Source organism: Oncorhynchus mykiss, chromosome 30, assembly GCF_057628025.1.
Source record: "Oncorhynchus mykiss isolate SJ-2025 chromosome 30, ASM5762802v1, whole genome shotgun sequence".
Classification (NCBI taxonomy): domain Eukaryota; kingdom Metazoa; phylum Chordata; class Actinopteri; order Salmoniformes; family Salmonidae; genus Oncorhynchus; species Oncorhynchus mykiss.
Genome location: NC_143051.1, coordinates 26,452,291 through 26,465,187, shown reverse-complemented (window position 1 = coordinate 26,465,187; position 12,897 = coordinate 26,452,291). Strand labels below are relative to the sequence as shown.

The following is a 12,897-nucleotide window of genomic DNA, read 5'->3' as shown; positions in this document are numbered from 1 at the left end:
TAACACATGGAATAAAATATACAAGAATGAAGCTATATACAGGGAATACCAGATTAGTGTTTAGAGGTAGATGGGTACATGAAAGCAGGGTAAAGTGACTAGGCATCAGGATAGATAATAAGAGTAAAATCAATAACAGTAGCAGCAGCATATGATGAGTCTAAAAGTGTGTGTGTGTGTGTATTTGCGTATGTAGTGAATGTGTGTGGGAGTGTGTAGGTAGGTATGTATGTGTACCAGTTAAACAAATCCAAATATATTTTAGATTCTTCAAAGTAGCCACCCTTTGCCTTGACTGCTTTGCACAGTCTTTGCATTCTCTCAACCAGCTTCATGAGGAATGCTTTTCCAACAGTCTTGAAGGAGTTCCCACATATGCTGACCACTTGTTGGCTGCTTTTCCAACTCATCCCAAACCATCTCAATTGGGTTGAGGTAGGGGGATTGTGGAGGCCAAGTCATCTGACGCAGCACTCCATCACTCTCCTTCTTGGTCAAATAGCCCGTACACAGCCTGGAGGTGTGTTGGGTCATTGTCCTGTTGAAAAACAAATGATAGTCCCACTAAGCGCAAACCAGATGGGATGGCATATCGCTGGAGAATGCTGTGGTAGCCATGCTGGTTAAGTGTGCCTTGAATTCTAGATAAAAACCAGCAGAGCACCATCATACATCCTCCTCCTTGAACACTTAACATTAATGAACTTATTCTCTGCAGCAGAGGTATCCATTCCATTCCTTTGGCCTTCCTCATAAAATCCAGTTTCATCATAATGCTTGATGGTTTTTGCGACTGCACTTGAAGAAACTTTCATAGTTCTTAATTTTCTGAATTGACTACCCTTCATGTCTTAAAGTAATGATGGACTGTCATTTCTCTTTGCATATTTGAGCTGTTCTTGCCATAATATGGACTTGGTCTTTTACCAAATAAGGTTATCTTCTGTATACCACCCCTACCGTGTCGCAACGCAACTTAATAGCTCAAACGCATTAAGCAGGAAAGAAATTCCACATATTAACTTAAGGCACACCTGTTATTGAAATGCATTCCAGGTGACTGCCTCATGAAGCTGGTTGAAAGAATGCCAAGAGTGTGCAAAGCTGTCATCAAGGCAAAGGGTGGCTACTGTGAAGAATCTCAAAAATAAAATATATTTTGATTTGTTTAACACTTTTCTTTTGGTTACGGTGTTATTTCATAGTTTTGATGTCTTCACTACAATGTAGAAAATAGTACAAACAAAGACAAACTCTTGAGTGAGTAGGTGTGTCCAAACTTTTGACTGGTAGTGTATGTATAACACACACTACCGTTAAACATTTGGGGTCACTTAGAAATGTCCTTGTTTTTGAAAGAGAATCCATTTTTTTTGTCCATTTTAAAATCACATCAATTTGATCAAAAATACAGTGTAGACATGGTTAATGTTGTAAATGACTATTGTAGCTGGAAACGGCAGATTTACAAAATTTTTAAAAAAGTGAAAAAAAAAAAATGAATATCCACATAGGCATACAGAGAGGCCCATTATCAGCAACCATCACTCCTGTGTTCCAATGGCACGTTGTTAGCTAATCCAAGTTTATCATTTTAAAAGGCTAATTGATCATTAGGAAACGCTTTTGCAATTATGTTTGCACAGTTGAAATGTGTTGTGCTGATTTAACCTCTCTGGGATTTGTGGGACGGTAGCGTCCCGCCTCGCCAACAGCCAGTGAAATTGTAGGGCGCCAAATTCAAAACAGAAATCCCATAATTAAAATTCCTCAAACATAGAAGCATTTTACACCATTTTAAAGATAAACTTGTTGTAAATCCAGCCACAGTGTCCGATTTCTTAAGGCTTTACGACGAAAGCACACCAAACGATAATGTTAGGTCAGTATCTAGTCACTGAAAAACACAGCCATTTATCCAGCCAAAGAGAGGAGTCACAAAAAGCAGAAATAGAGATAAAAGTAATCAGGAATCCCAGTTCCACAATAAATGTTTGATTTGTTCGATAAAGTCCATCATTTATGTCCAAATACCTCCTTTTTGTTTGCGCGTTTAGTACACAATCCAAACTCACGAGGCGCGGGCAAGTTCAGACGAAATGTCATATTACAGCTCGTAGAAACATGTCAAACGATGTATAGAATCAATCTTTAGGATGTTTTTAACATAAATCTTCAATAATGTTCCAACTGGAGAATTCCTTTGTCTGTAGAAATGAGATGGAACGCAGGTCGCTCTCACGTGAGCACCTCATGCCACTCTGGCAGAGCCCTGACTCAATCAGCTCTTATTCCCCCCCTCCTTCACAGTAGATGCATCAAACAAGGTTCTAAAGACTGACATCTAGTGGAAGCCGTAGGAAGTGCAATATGACCCCATAGACGCTGTATATTTGATAGGCAATGACTTGAAACACTACAAACCTTAGATTTCCTACTTCCTGGTTGGATTTTTTCTCAGGTTTTTGCCTGCCGTACGAGTTCTGTTATACTCACAGACATCATTCAAACAGTTTTAGAAACTTTAGTGTTTTCTATCCAAATCTACGAATCATATGCATATTAGCAACTGGGCCTGAGTAGCAGGCAGTTTACTCTGGGCACCTTATTCATCCAAGCTACTCAATACTGCCCCCAGTCCCAAAGAAGTTAAAGAAGCAATAAAACTGGCCTTTAGACTAGTTGTGTATCTGGATCATCAGCATTTGTGGGTTTGGTTACAGGCTCAAAATGGCCAGAAACAAAGAACTTACTTCTGAAACTCATCAGTCTATTCTTGTTCTGAGAAATGAAGGCTATTCCATGTGAGAATTTGCCAAGAAACAGAAAATCTTGTACAACGCTGTGTACTACTCCCTTCACAGAACGCAAACTGTCTCTAACTAGAACAGAATGAGTGGGAGGCCCTGGTGCACAACTGAGCAAGAGGACAAGTACATTTGTGTCTAGTTTGAGAAACGGACGTTTTATTAAATAGTACCCGCAAAACACCAGCCTCAACTTCAATAGTGAAGAGGCGACTCCGGGATGCTGGCCTGCAAAAAAAAAAAAAAAAAAAAAAAAAAAAAAGAACGGAATTACCTTAAGTATTCAGACTCTTTGCTATAAAACTTGAAATTGAGCTCAGGTGCATCCTATTTCCATTGATCATCCTTGATGTTTCTACAACTTGATTGGAGTCAGTAAAAGACACATGACAGACCGCTTGGAGTTTGCCAAAAGAAACCTTAAGACTCTGACTATGAGAAACAAGATTCTCTGGTCTGATGAATCCAAGATTGAACTCTTTGGCCTGATTACCAAGCATCATGCTTGGAGGAAACCTTTCACCATTCCTACGGTGAAGCATGGGGATGGCAGCAACATGCCGTGGGAATGTTTTTCAGTGACAGGGACTGGGAGACTAGTCAGGATTGAGGGAAAAATGAAAGGAGCAAAGTACAGAGATCCTTGAAGAATGGGAGAAACTCCCCCAAATACAGGTGTGCCAAGCTTGTAGCGTCATACCTTTAGGCTGTAATCGCTAATGTAAGTGCTGAGTAAGATGTCTGAATACTTATGTAAATGTAATATTTCAGTTATTTTTTTTATTTTATAAATGTGCTAACATTTCTTAACCTGTTTTTGCTTTGGTATTGTGTAGATTGTTAATGGGGAAAAAATGATTTAATCAATTTTAGAATAAGGCTGTAATGTAACAAAATATGTAAAGGTGTGAATCATTTCTGAATGCACTGTATAGTCTAGTGAGTTTTTGTAGCGTCAGTGCAAATAATTTGGGTACCATTAATTGACTATTTAGCAATCTTATGGGTTCGGGTTAGAAGCTGTCTCAGAGCCTGTTGGTCCGAGAGTTGATGCTCCGGTGCCGTTTACCGTATGGAGTGTGGCTTGGGTGGCTAGAGTCTTTGGTAAGTTTACGGGCCTTCCTCTGACACCGCCTGATATAGAGTTTCTGGATGGCAGGGAGCTCGGCTCCAGTGATGTACTGGGCAGTCCGCACCACCCTCTGTAGTGCTTTGCTGTCAAGGGCGGTGCAATTGCCATACCAAGCAGTGATGCAGCCAGTCAAGATGCTCAGCTCCTGGTATCAGACAGGCTGTTGTTCCTCCCTCCCACCCCCCAGATCAGCCCCTGGTATCAGACAGGCTGTTGTTCCTCCCTCCCACCCCCCAGATCAGCCCCTGGTATCAGACAGGCTGTTGTTCCTCCCTTCCACCCCCCAGATCAGCCCCTGGTATCAGGCAGGCTGTTGTTCCTCCCTCCCAGCCCCCAGATCAGCCCCTGGTATCAGACAGGCTGTTGTTCCTCCCTCCCACCCCCCAGATCAGCCCCTGGTATCAGACAGGCTGTTGTTCCTCCCTCCCAGCCCCCAGATCAACCCCTGGTATCAGACAGGCTGTTGTTCCTCCCTCCCAGCCCCCAGATCAGCCCCTGGTATCAGACAGGCTGTGGTTCCACCCTCCCACCCCCCAGATCAGCCCCTGGTATCAGACAGGCTGTTGTTCCTCCCTCCCAGCCCCCAGATCAACCCCTGGTATCAGGCAGGCTGTGGTTCCTCCCTCCCAGCCCCCAGATCAACCCCTGGTATCAGACAGGCTGTGGTTCCTCCTTCCCAGCCCCCAGATCAACCCCTGGTATCAGGCAGGCTAGGCAGACCCTGGTCCCTCCCTCCCAGCCCCTCCTATCCCAGCACCCATCACCCAGGACAGGGCAGCTGCCTGCCTCACTGGGGCATCTGTGCAGAGCTTTGGGATTCTCCTCTACCATTGTGATATGTACAAAAGCCCCCCCCCCCCACACACACACACCCTAGCCCCATTATTCACAGCAGTTAGACCCCCCCGCTCTGCATTGCACACAGGCTGCTGCAGTGTGTGTTACTACCAGTAGATAACCTCAATGTTCAGGTGTTGAATGTTTACAAACCCATCTAGTCAGGTAGACAATTTTTTCATGACTAAACATTTGACCCATTTGTGCTCTTAAGCATAATCATCTAGATTTCTGAAAAGTACACCTGAGCAATATTGATTTAGTTTATTATGCTGTTAAAAAAACTGGATAGCAGTCTGTTACCTTTTTATACGATGTCCCCTTCCCACGTTGCCTCCTCTACCTTTTCCATTAATTACAATCCCCATATGGTGTTCTGTATTAAGTAGCAGGCTAATGTTGCTCTCGGGGGAGATGGGACTGGGAAGGGACTAGGTCTGTAGAGGGAACACACCTTTTAGATTAGGAGGGGTTCCGAGTGGCGTGTGCAAGGGGAGAGAACAGCATCTAGGTTTGGGGTATACTGCCTTGCATTTGGCTCTGCTGCCCTACCTGCCGTCAGGGCAGAGACTAGCGGGTGGAATGATTTTCATTTAAATGTAATCAATTATCCCCCACGCTATTACATTGCTTGGATATTAGGATATTCTACGATGGTTTCAGTCTAAGACCGCAGTAATGCTTTGTAGTCGATTCTATAGCGCTGTGTGTATGGTTGGCTTTATGTTGTATAAGGTACCATTGGTGGTAGTGAGCTTCTCATTCTGCAGCCTTGTGTTTCTGAAACTGTAATGGCTGCTGTGCTGTATGAGGCTGGGGCCTGCCTCTTCTCCTCTCTCTTCTCTTCTACTCCTCTCTCCCTCTGTTTCTCCACTGTGGGATGGGAGTGCCCCCTTATGGTTGAGCTCTGCCTAGCCAACCCAGAGCTGGGGAGCTGGGGCTGTGGTTCTCAATCTCTACACCCACACTGAGTAACCCAGAACACTCTAACCTACCCTGGCCCTGCATGCAGGGAACATTCCTAACCCTCTCCTCTGACCATGGATGGTCATCTCCCCTCCCCCACTTCTCCTGTTCAACTCTCCTGTTCAACTGTATTCAACTATCTGTATGTTCAGATGTTACGAGGGTCTATGGTGGAGCCACATACTCACAGAATGCAAAATGGTCCCCAACAACTACTGAACGAAAGGCAAATATGAAAATAGGTATTTGTTGTCATATTAAACCTATAAAATGGCTGCAGTGCAGTCGTCATTTGACTACCATGCATCTGAGTCCAGGTAGTGGATATGCACTGAAGCAGTGGGGAGAAAACACTGGAAGTGAAATCAGGTGAGATGTTGTTTTGATAGTGAAATGGGGTCTTTGGAAAAATAATTTCATCTCTTCTGAGAAGATCAGAGATGCACAGTACCATAGCAAGCAGGCATTACCCATAGTAACCGGAGGTAAGGTACGATTTAGTGTTCAGTTAGTAGAGCAGTACTATAACTGATGAAAACATAATGCAAAGCTGGGAGGAAGAGGATGGCTTTGGTTTATTTGAGCTTCTTGTAACAATGACGCCACTTCTTGTAGTAGCTGACTGCAGCGTGACCCCCTACAGGCTCACAGGGAGGCCAGAGGGGAGGGGCGGTGTCTGCACTAATGTGTTAATGTGTCAACACACGTGGAGTATGGTTACCATGGCAGCCCCAGAGATGCAGCAAGCTTTTTTTCCTTCTTCCTCCCCCCCTCACACATCTCCTCACCCATCCCCCTCCCCTCACCCAACCCCCTCACCTCTCTGTAGAGGATGACGGAGCATATGTGCAGACGTACGTGTTCCTATGCCCTATCTACTGTCTCTGTGTGTGTATTATCCCCAAAGCCTGTTTGTGTGTTTCTGTGTGTACTGAGGTCTGAGAACAGAACAGAACCTGGCAGGCAGTGAGTGGGTGAGCAAGCAAGCCAGAGGGAAATAGAGAGAGGGGGGTGTTATTGAGAGTGGGTGACTGTGAGCTGAACTCTTCCAGGACCACCAGCCCACTAGTCCCCAGATCATGTTACACTGCTGTCCCTGACCCGGTCACAGCCTTGCCTCCAGATAGCAGCTAGGTTACTGACTGACTGGTGATGTCACAGCACACTCACACTAACCACTGTCCTTCCCCTACTTTCTGCTTCTCATGGGCTGTGTCGAAAATACACTACTTTTGAACTGGGCCCCATAGAGCTCTGGTCGAAAGTAGTGCACTAAATAAGGAATAACGTGTCATTTTGGACTGTAGTGTAGACTAATGTTCTGGAGTTTAGCCTGATTTGATTCACTGAAGTAATCTGCAAATGGAATACATTAGACTGTAGAGTGGATGGGAGCAGGAGACTGGAGCTGTATGGCTATGCTAGTGGCTGCTTTAGAAACAACATGGATACTTACTATAAGACTATGAAAATTGGGTCAAATAATCTTCTAAGACTGGACATTAGGAATGAATTATTTCATATATTTTTTTACATTTTTGTCTCTAGAATTGTAGATTTTGTTTTACAAGTGCTTTTCTATTTTAGTTGGGGTGTTTTCTTGTTTTAAAAGATGGAATCAAGCTCTATGGAAGTTCCCATGTTAGCTGGAAACACAAAATGGCTGCCACTGAGCAGAGGGGGAGATGGTGCTATGGAGGAGCTGCAGCACTGGCTTCCACTCTCTCTCTCACCCACGTTGCGCTAGCTTAGCCTTAGTACGTAACATATGTGGATTGTTGTCAGGGCTCTGATAGGGGTCTGTTTTCTATTTCTGGGTCATTTCTATTCAATAGTCTTTTCCCCCAGCCCTTCTGTACTGCACCATCCTCTCTTTACTCTCCCTCATTCTCCATCCCTCTCTCTATCTCTCTATCTTTCTCTGTGATGAGTAGCCATCTGGTGAATGGAAGCAGTAGGTAGTGCTGCCACCCCCCTGTTAAGCTCTCTCTCTCTCTCTCTCTCTCTGTGTCCAGGCAGCCAGCAGATCTGTGCAGTCAGCACAACTGAACAGGACAGAGCAGAGCCTGGCTCTCGCTCTCTCTCGCTCTCGCTGCTGCTGCTAATATCGAGTTGGGGGAAAAAAATCAATGACTGGCTGCGGAGTGGGAGTAGTATAGCTAGGCAGAGGTTCTGTGTGTGTGTGTGTGTGTGTGTGTGTACACAGCACTGGCTGTATACAGGGATCACAGCTGACAGTTTTGGTTGGGGGAGATTATTGGGGAATTTTAAAGAGGTTGTTTGCGCGTCGTGCACAATAACTGGTTATTCAGTTCTCTCGCTAAGCTCCACACTGGTAGGACCATACCTCGTGTCACATTCAGTGTCTCCCTTCCCATTTTCCCAGGTACTTTTCTTGGTGTAGCCTAATTTTCTCTGGTAAAATGCAAGACGTTAGGAAATGTAGCATTCTTTCTACGTTAAACATTAGACATATGAAGGCCATGCATTATTTTAGTGAGCAAGACCTTGTTGTTTCATTGTAAGATCATTTAGTTGAGTGGCTGCTAGCCAAATAGTGTTGCACTTCTGTTGTCATTTGATGGAAATGAAGCTATTTTGTGTTGCACTAATGTATTTTCTGTGAAGGAAAACTATAGTTGCACATCCCTGATCACTCTGAAGAAGATACACTGTTGACTTTCAATATAAAACCCAGGTGAAATGGTTTAAAATGCTGATTTCCAAACTCTAACGCGACCGCTGTTTCCTGGTCTTGCTGAGTTTCTCTATAGTCCTGATGCCTGTCTATTTAGAGTGAGCTCCAAAAGTATTGGGACACATTTTGTTGTTGTTTTGGCTCTGTACTCCAGAACTTTGGATTTGAAATGATACATTGACTATGTGGTTAACGTGCAGACTGTCAGCTTTACGTTTGAGGTATTTTCATCTATATCTGGTAAACCGTTTAGAAATTACAGCCCTTTTTGTACATAGCCCCCCATTTTAGAGGACCAAAAAATTGGGACAATTTAATTTGTGTATTAAAGTACTAATAAGTTTAGTATTTAGTCCCATATTCATAGCATGCAATGACTACATCAAGCTTGTAACTCTACAAATGTGTTGGATACATTTGCTGTTTGTTTTGGTGACATTTACTCCTGAGGTGCTGACCTGTTGCACCCTCGACATCCACTGTGATGATTATTATTTGACCCTGCTGGTCATCTGAGCATTTGAACATCTTGGCCATGTTCTGTTATAATCTCCACCCGGCACAGCCAGAAGAGGACTGGCCACCCCTCATAGCCTGGTTCCTCTCTAGGTTTCTTCCTAGGTTCTGGTTTTCTAGGGAGTTTTTCCAAGCCACTGTGCTTCTACACCTGCATTGCTTGCTGTTTGGGGTTTTAGGCTGGGTTCCTGCACAGCACTTTGAGATATCAGCTGATGTAAAAAAAAAAAGAAAAGAAAAGGGCTTTGTAAATACATTTGATTTGATTTGGTTGTTTCTCCGATTTATTTTGTGCCAAATCAAAATGAATGGTACATACAGTATTGTCTAATTTTGGAGTCACTTTTATTGTAAATAAGAATAGAATACGTTTCTGAGCACTTCTACATGACTGTGGATGCTACCATGATTACGGATAATCCTTGACTGAATGGTGTATAATCATGAGTGAGAAAGTTAGACTCGTACATATCATACCCTCCCAAAAATGCTAACCTCCTACTGTTTTTGCTATAATTTTTTATCCCTTATATTACCAGGTAAGTTGACTGAGAACACATGATCATTTACAGTAACGACCTGGGGAATAGTTACAGGGGAGAGGGGTGGATGAATGAGCCAATTGTAAACTGGGGATGATTAAGTGACCATGATGGTATGAGGGCGAGATTGGGAATTTAGTCAGGACACCAGGGTTAACACCCCAACTCTTAAGATGGGTGCCATGGGATCTTTAGTGACCACAGAGAGATTCAGGACACCCATTTAACGTCCTATCCGAAAGACGAGACCCTACACAGGGCAATGTCCCCAATCACTGCCTTGAGGCATTGGGATATTTTTTTTAGACCAGAGGAAAGGGTGCCTCCTACTGACCCCCCAACACCACTTCCATCCGCATCTGGTCTCCCATCCAGGGACCGACCAGGACCAACCCTGCTTAGCTTCAGGAGCAATTGTATTGGTGAGAGGTTAGCATGTCGTGTGGGCATGATGTTTGTGCCTGATTCATTCAGGATTATCCATAATCATGGTAGCATCCACATTCATGTAGAAGTGTTTAGGGATATATATTATATTCTTATTTACAGTAAAAGTGACTCCAAAATCACACAATACATTATTTACCATTAATTTCTATTGGTCATAAAATAATCTGAAACCCTCCCAAAACAAACAGAAAATGCATCCAACAAGTTTGTAGACACAAGCTATGTACAAAAAGTACTGTAATTTCCAAAGGGTGTACCTGATATGGATGAAAATAGCCTCAAATTAAAGCTGTCAGTCTGCACTTCAACCTCATAGTCACTGTATCATTTCAGATCCAAAGTTCTACAGTGCCCCCCCCCCCAATGGTCACTGTCCCAATACTTTTGGAGTTCACTGTATGTGACCTCTTAATGAGATGACCACAGAACACAGCCTTAGATGATTAACCCCTCACCTCTGACCTTTAACGCCTACCTTGTGGCCTTGGTGGGATGGGGATGGAGTTTCTCTTGCTCTCTCTGAGACGGAGTGGGGTCCTCAAGCAGGGAGATGGGCAGGGATGCTGGCAGGCAGGCAGGGCTGGGCCCTGGGCAGAATGCTACAATGACTGCTTTACCTGGGCTGCCTCTCTCTTGCCCTGCCTCCCATCAACCCTGCTGTCAGATGACTGGTCTTGTGATTCTGGGTTCTGTGACCAGAGTGGGGGAGGTCAACTAACACGGTTCAAATCCTGACATGGCTCTAACCAGGGATGCCTCCTCACTTTTTGGTCTAGCCCCCAATCTGAGCATTTTTATTTTATTATCCACTTGCACCCCTCTGGGTTGCTTACAGAAAAGGGGGGAAACTCTTGGGACACACACACATATATACATATATGCATACATACATACACATACTCACACATTCTCGTAAAGTCCAAGGCAAGGCCACTATTATAGAGTGGAATTGCATACAGACACTCCCCACATCTCCTGTGGGTTACACACACACACACGCACACAATGCCATGTTCTTGCGTGGGTCATGGCACTCACAGTTCTTTGCTGGCATAGAGCGAGAACGAGGGAGGCGAGGGTTGCTGAATCATCGTCCTCCTTCTGTCGGCCCCTCTCGGGTGCCTCCGTCAGGTCACGGCCCAAAAATAGCACCGGGCTCCGTTTCAACTTGAAAACCGCCGGCTTCGGGGCCGCAGCCAGCCACTCTGCCTGCCTGCCACAGAGTGTGAGATTTTTGTGGGAATACTTGGCTACATTCCAGTGAGGTTTTTTTTCTTTCTTTCTCCACCACCTCCCTCCACTTCTTTTTTCCCTCCCTCCCTCCCTCCGTGACTGTCAGATGAACTAGCTAGCTGTTAGAGAGGAGAACACATGGGATCCACGGGTGTGTAAACAACTGAACTTCCTGCTTGAACACAATGATCAGCCCACCTCTTCTGACAATGTCATTGCCACACCATAGCATTAGGGAATCCTAATCTGAATCCTGAACTGGGGAAAATGTGTCACCCCCACAATGTATTGTGAATAGCCAAATGGATAAATGGTGACGCTTATGTCTCTGAATTGGACACAGGACTGCAGTGTTTCTTCTGAGATGGATCACACAGCTGGTGGGTTTGTTGTCTTTGTCCCTGGAATCTGTTCATGTGGATCCCCTCTATAGACTTTGGACAGATGAGGCGACTTGACTTTTGCTGTCCAATATGTTTGAACCTACAACCCACAATATCCAAGTGAACATCACGCGTTCTATTGCATAACCAAAACCATGCCTTCCAAATAAATAAATAAATCCTGTTTCTCGATTCATACTTCCTAGTGTTCTATGTCATTCTATGGTACTTACTCTCTCCTCTCTCGCCTTCTCTCGTTCCAGGACCTCTCTGGTTCTATAGATGACCTGCCGACTGGTACGGAGGGGGCTCTGAGTCCGGGCGTCAGCACATCGGGGGTGTCCAGTAGCCAGGGGGAACAGAGTAACCCCGCCCAGTCACCCTTCTCACCTCACACCTCGCCCCACTTGCCTGGCATCCGCGGGCCCTCCCCCTCCCCTGTGGGCTCCCCTGCCAGCGTCACCCCCTCCCGCTCTGGACCCCTCTCGCCTGCTGCCGTGCCAGGTGGGTGGAGAGAGAGAGAGAATAGAGCTACACACGTGTTTAGGATCGCATATACGAGTGGTCAATAGAGCCACTGATGTTGGTTTCCAGAGAGAAGCAGTAATATCCTATCACATAGTACACGTCCAGCTTCCTGAAGCCGGTGTAAAACACCACTTTGTTGTAAGATGGAGGCTTGATCTGTTTGCTATGATGCCCATTGGGTCTGAATCTCTGGTGATAATCACGCAGGTAACCAGATGCCTGCCCGGCCACCCAGCGCCCATTCAGACAGCATCCACTCATCCATGAACCAGTCAGCCATGGGCCAGGACAGGGGTGAGTAGGATAAGAGAGGGGTCGTGTTTTAGATAGACTACCCTGGCGCAGGCGACTGCAGCCTGCACGATCGACAAATCAAACGTGCTTATTTCTAGTTTGTTTGGACAGATTGACTTTCAACACCTGTCTTTCGATGGGCTTTTAGGAGACGAAAATGACTCTTCTATGGCTGCTGTGTGTGAATGAAAGAGTGTAGCTAACTTTTCCTCTCCTCCATCTCACACTCTCTCTTTTGTAGTGTACATGCGTAACCCCCAGATGCCTCCGTACGGGTCGCCGCAGCAACCTGGCTCCGCCTTATCCCCCCGCCAGTCGTCGGGAGGACAGATGCATCCTGGGATGGGGCCCTACCCTCAGAACAACTCCATGGGGAACTACGGCCCTCAGGGTGGACAGTACGGACCACAAGGTGAGGCCCCGTACACACAGCTCGTACACAATGAAGTCATCAGGTTGGTTCTGTCCCGCTGAATGGGGCGGCAGATAGCCTAGTGGTTAAAGCGTTGGG

At 45.3% G+C, this 12,897-nt stretch overlaps 1 protein-coding gene across 4 annotated transcripts in view; it reads left to right on the top strand.

Moving 5' to 3' along the window:
- The window catches only part of LOC110488185 (AT-rich interactive domain-containing protein 1A), a 68,404-nt gene that overhangs the window by 41,711 nt on the left and 13,796 nt on the right, over nucleotides 1-12,897 (top strand). For all 4 annotated transcript variants that reach the window (XM_090227929.1, XM_036971647.2, XM_036971646.2 and 1 more), the window contains exons 5-7: nucleotides 11,828-12,068; nucleotides 12,300-12,386; nucleotides 12,628-12,798. In XM_090227929.1, the coding sequence (XP_090084055.1) occupies nucleotides 11,828-12,068; nucleotides 12,300-12,386; nucleotides 12,628-12,798 (499 nt within the window). The remainder of the gene's footprint in view (nucleotides 1-11,827; nucleotides 12,069-12,299; nucleotides 12,387-12,627; nucleotides 12,799-12,897) is intronic.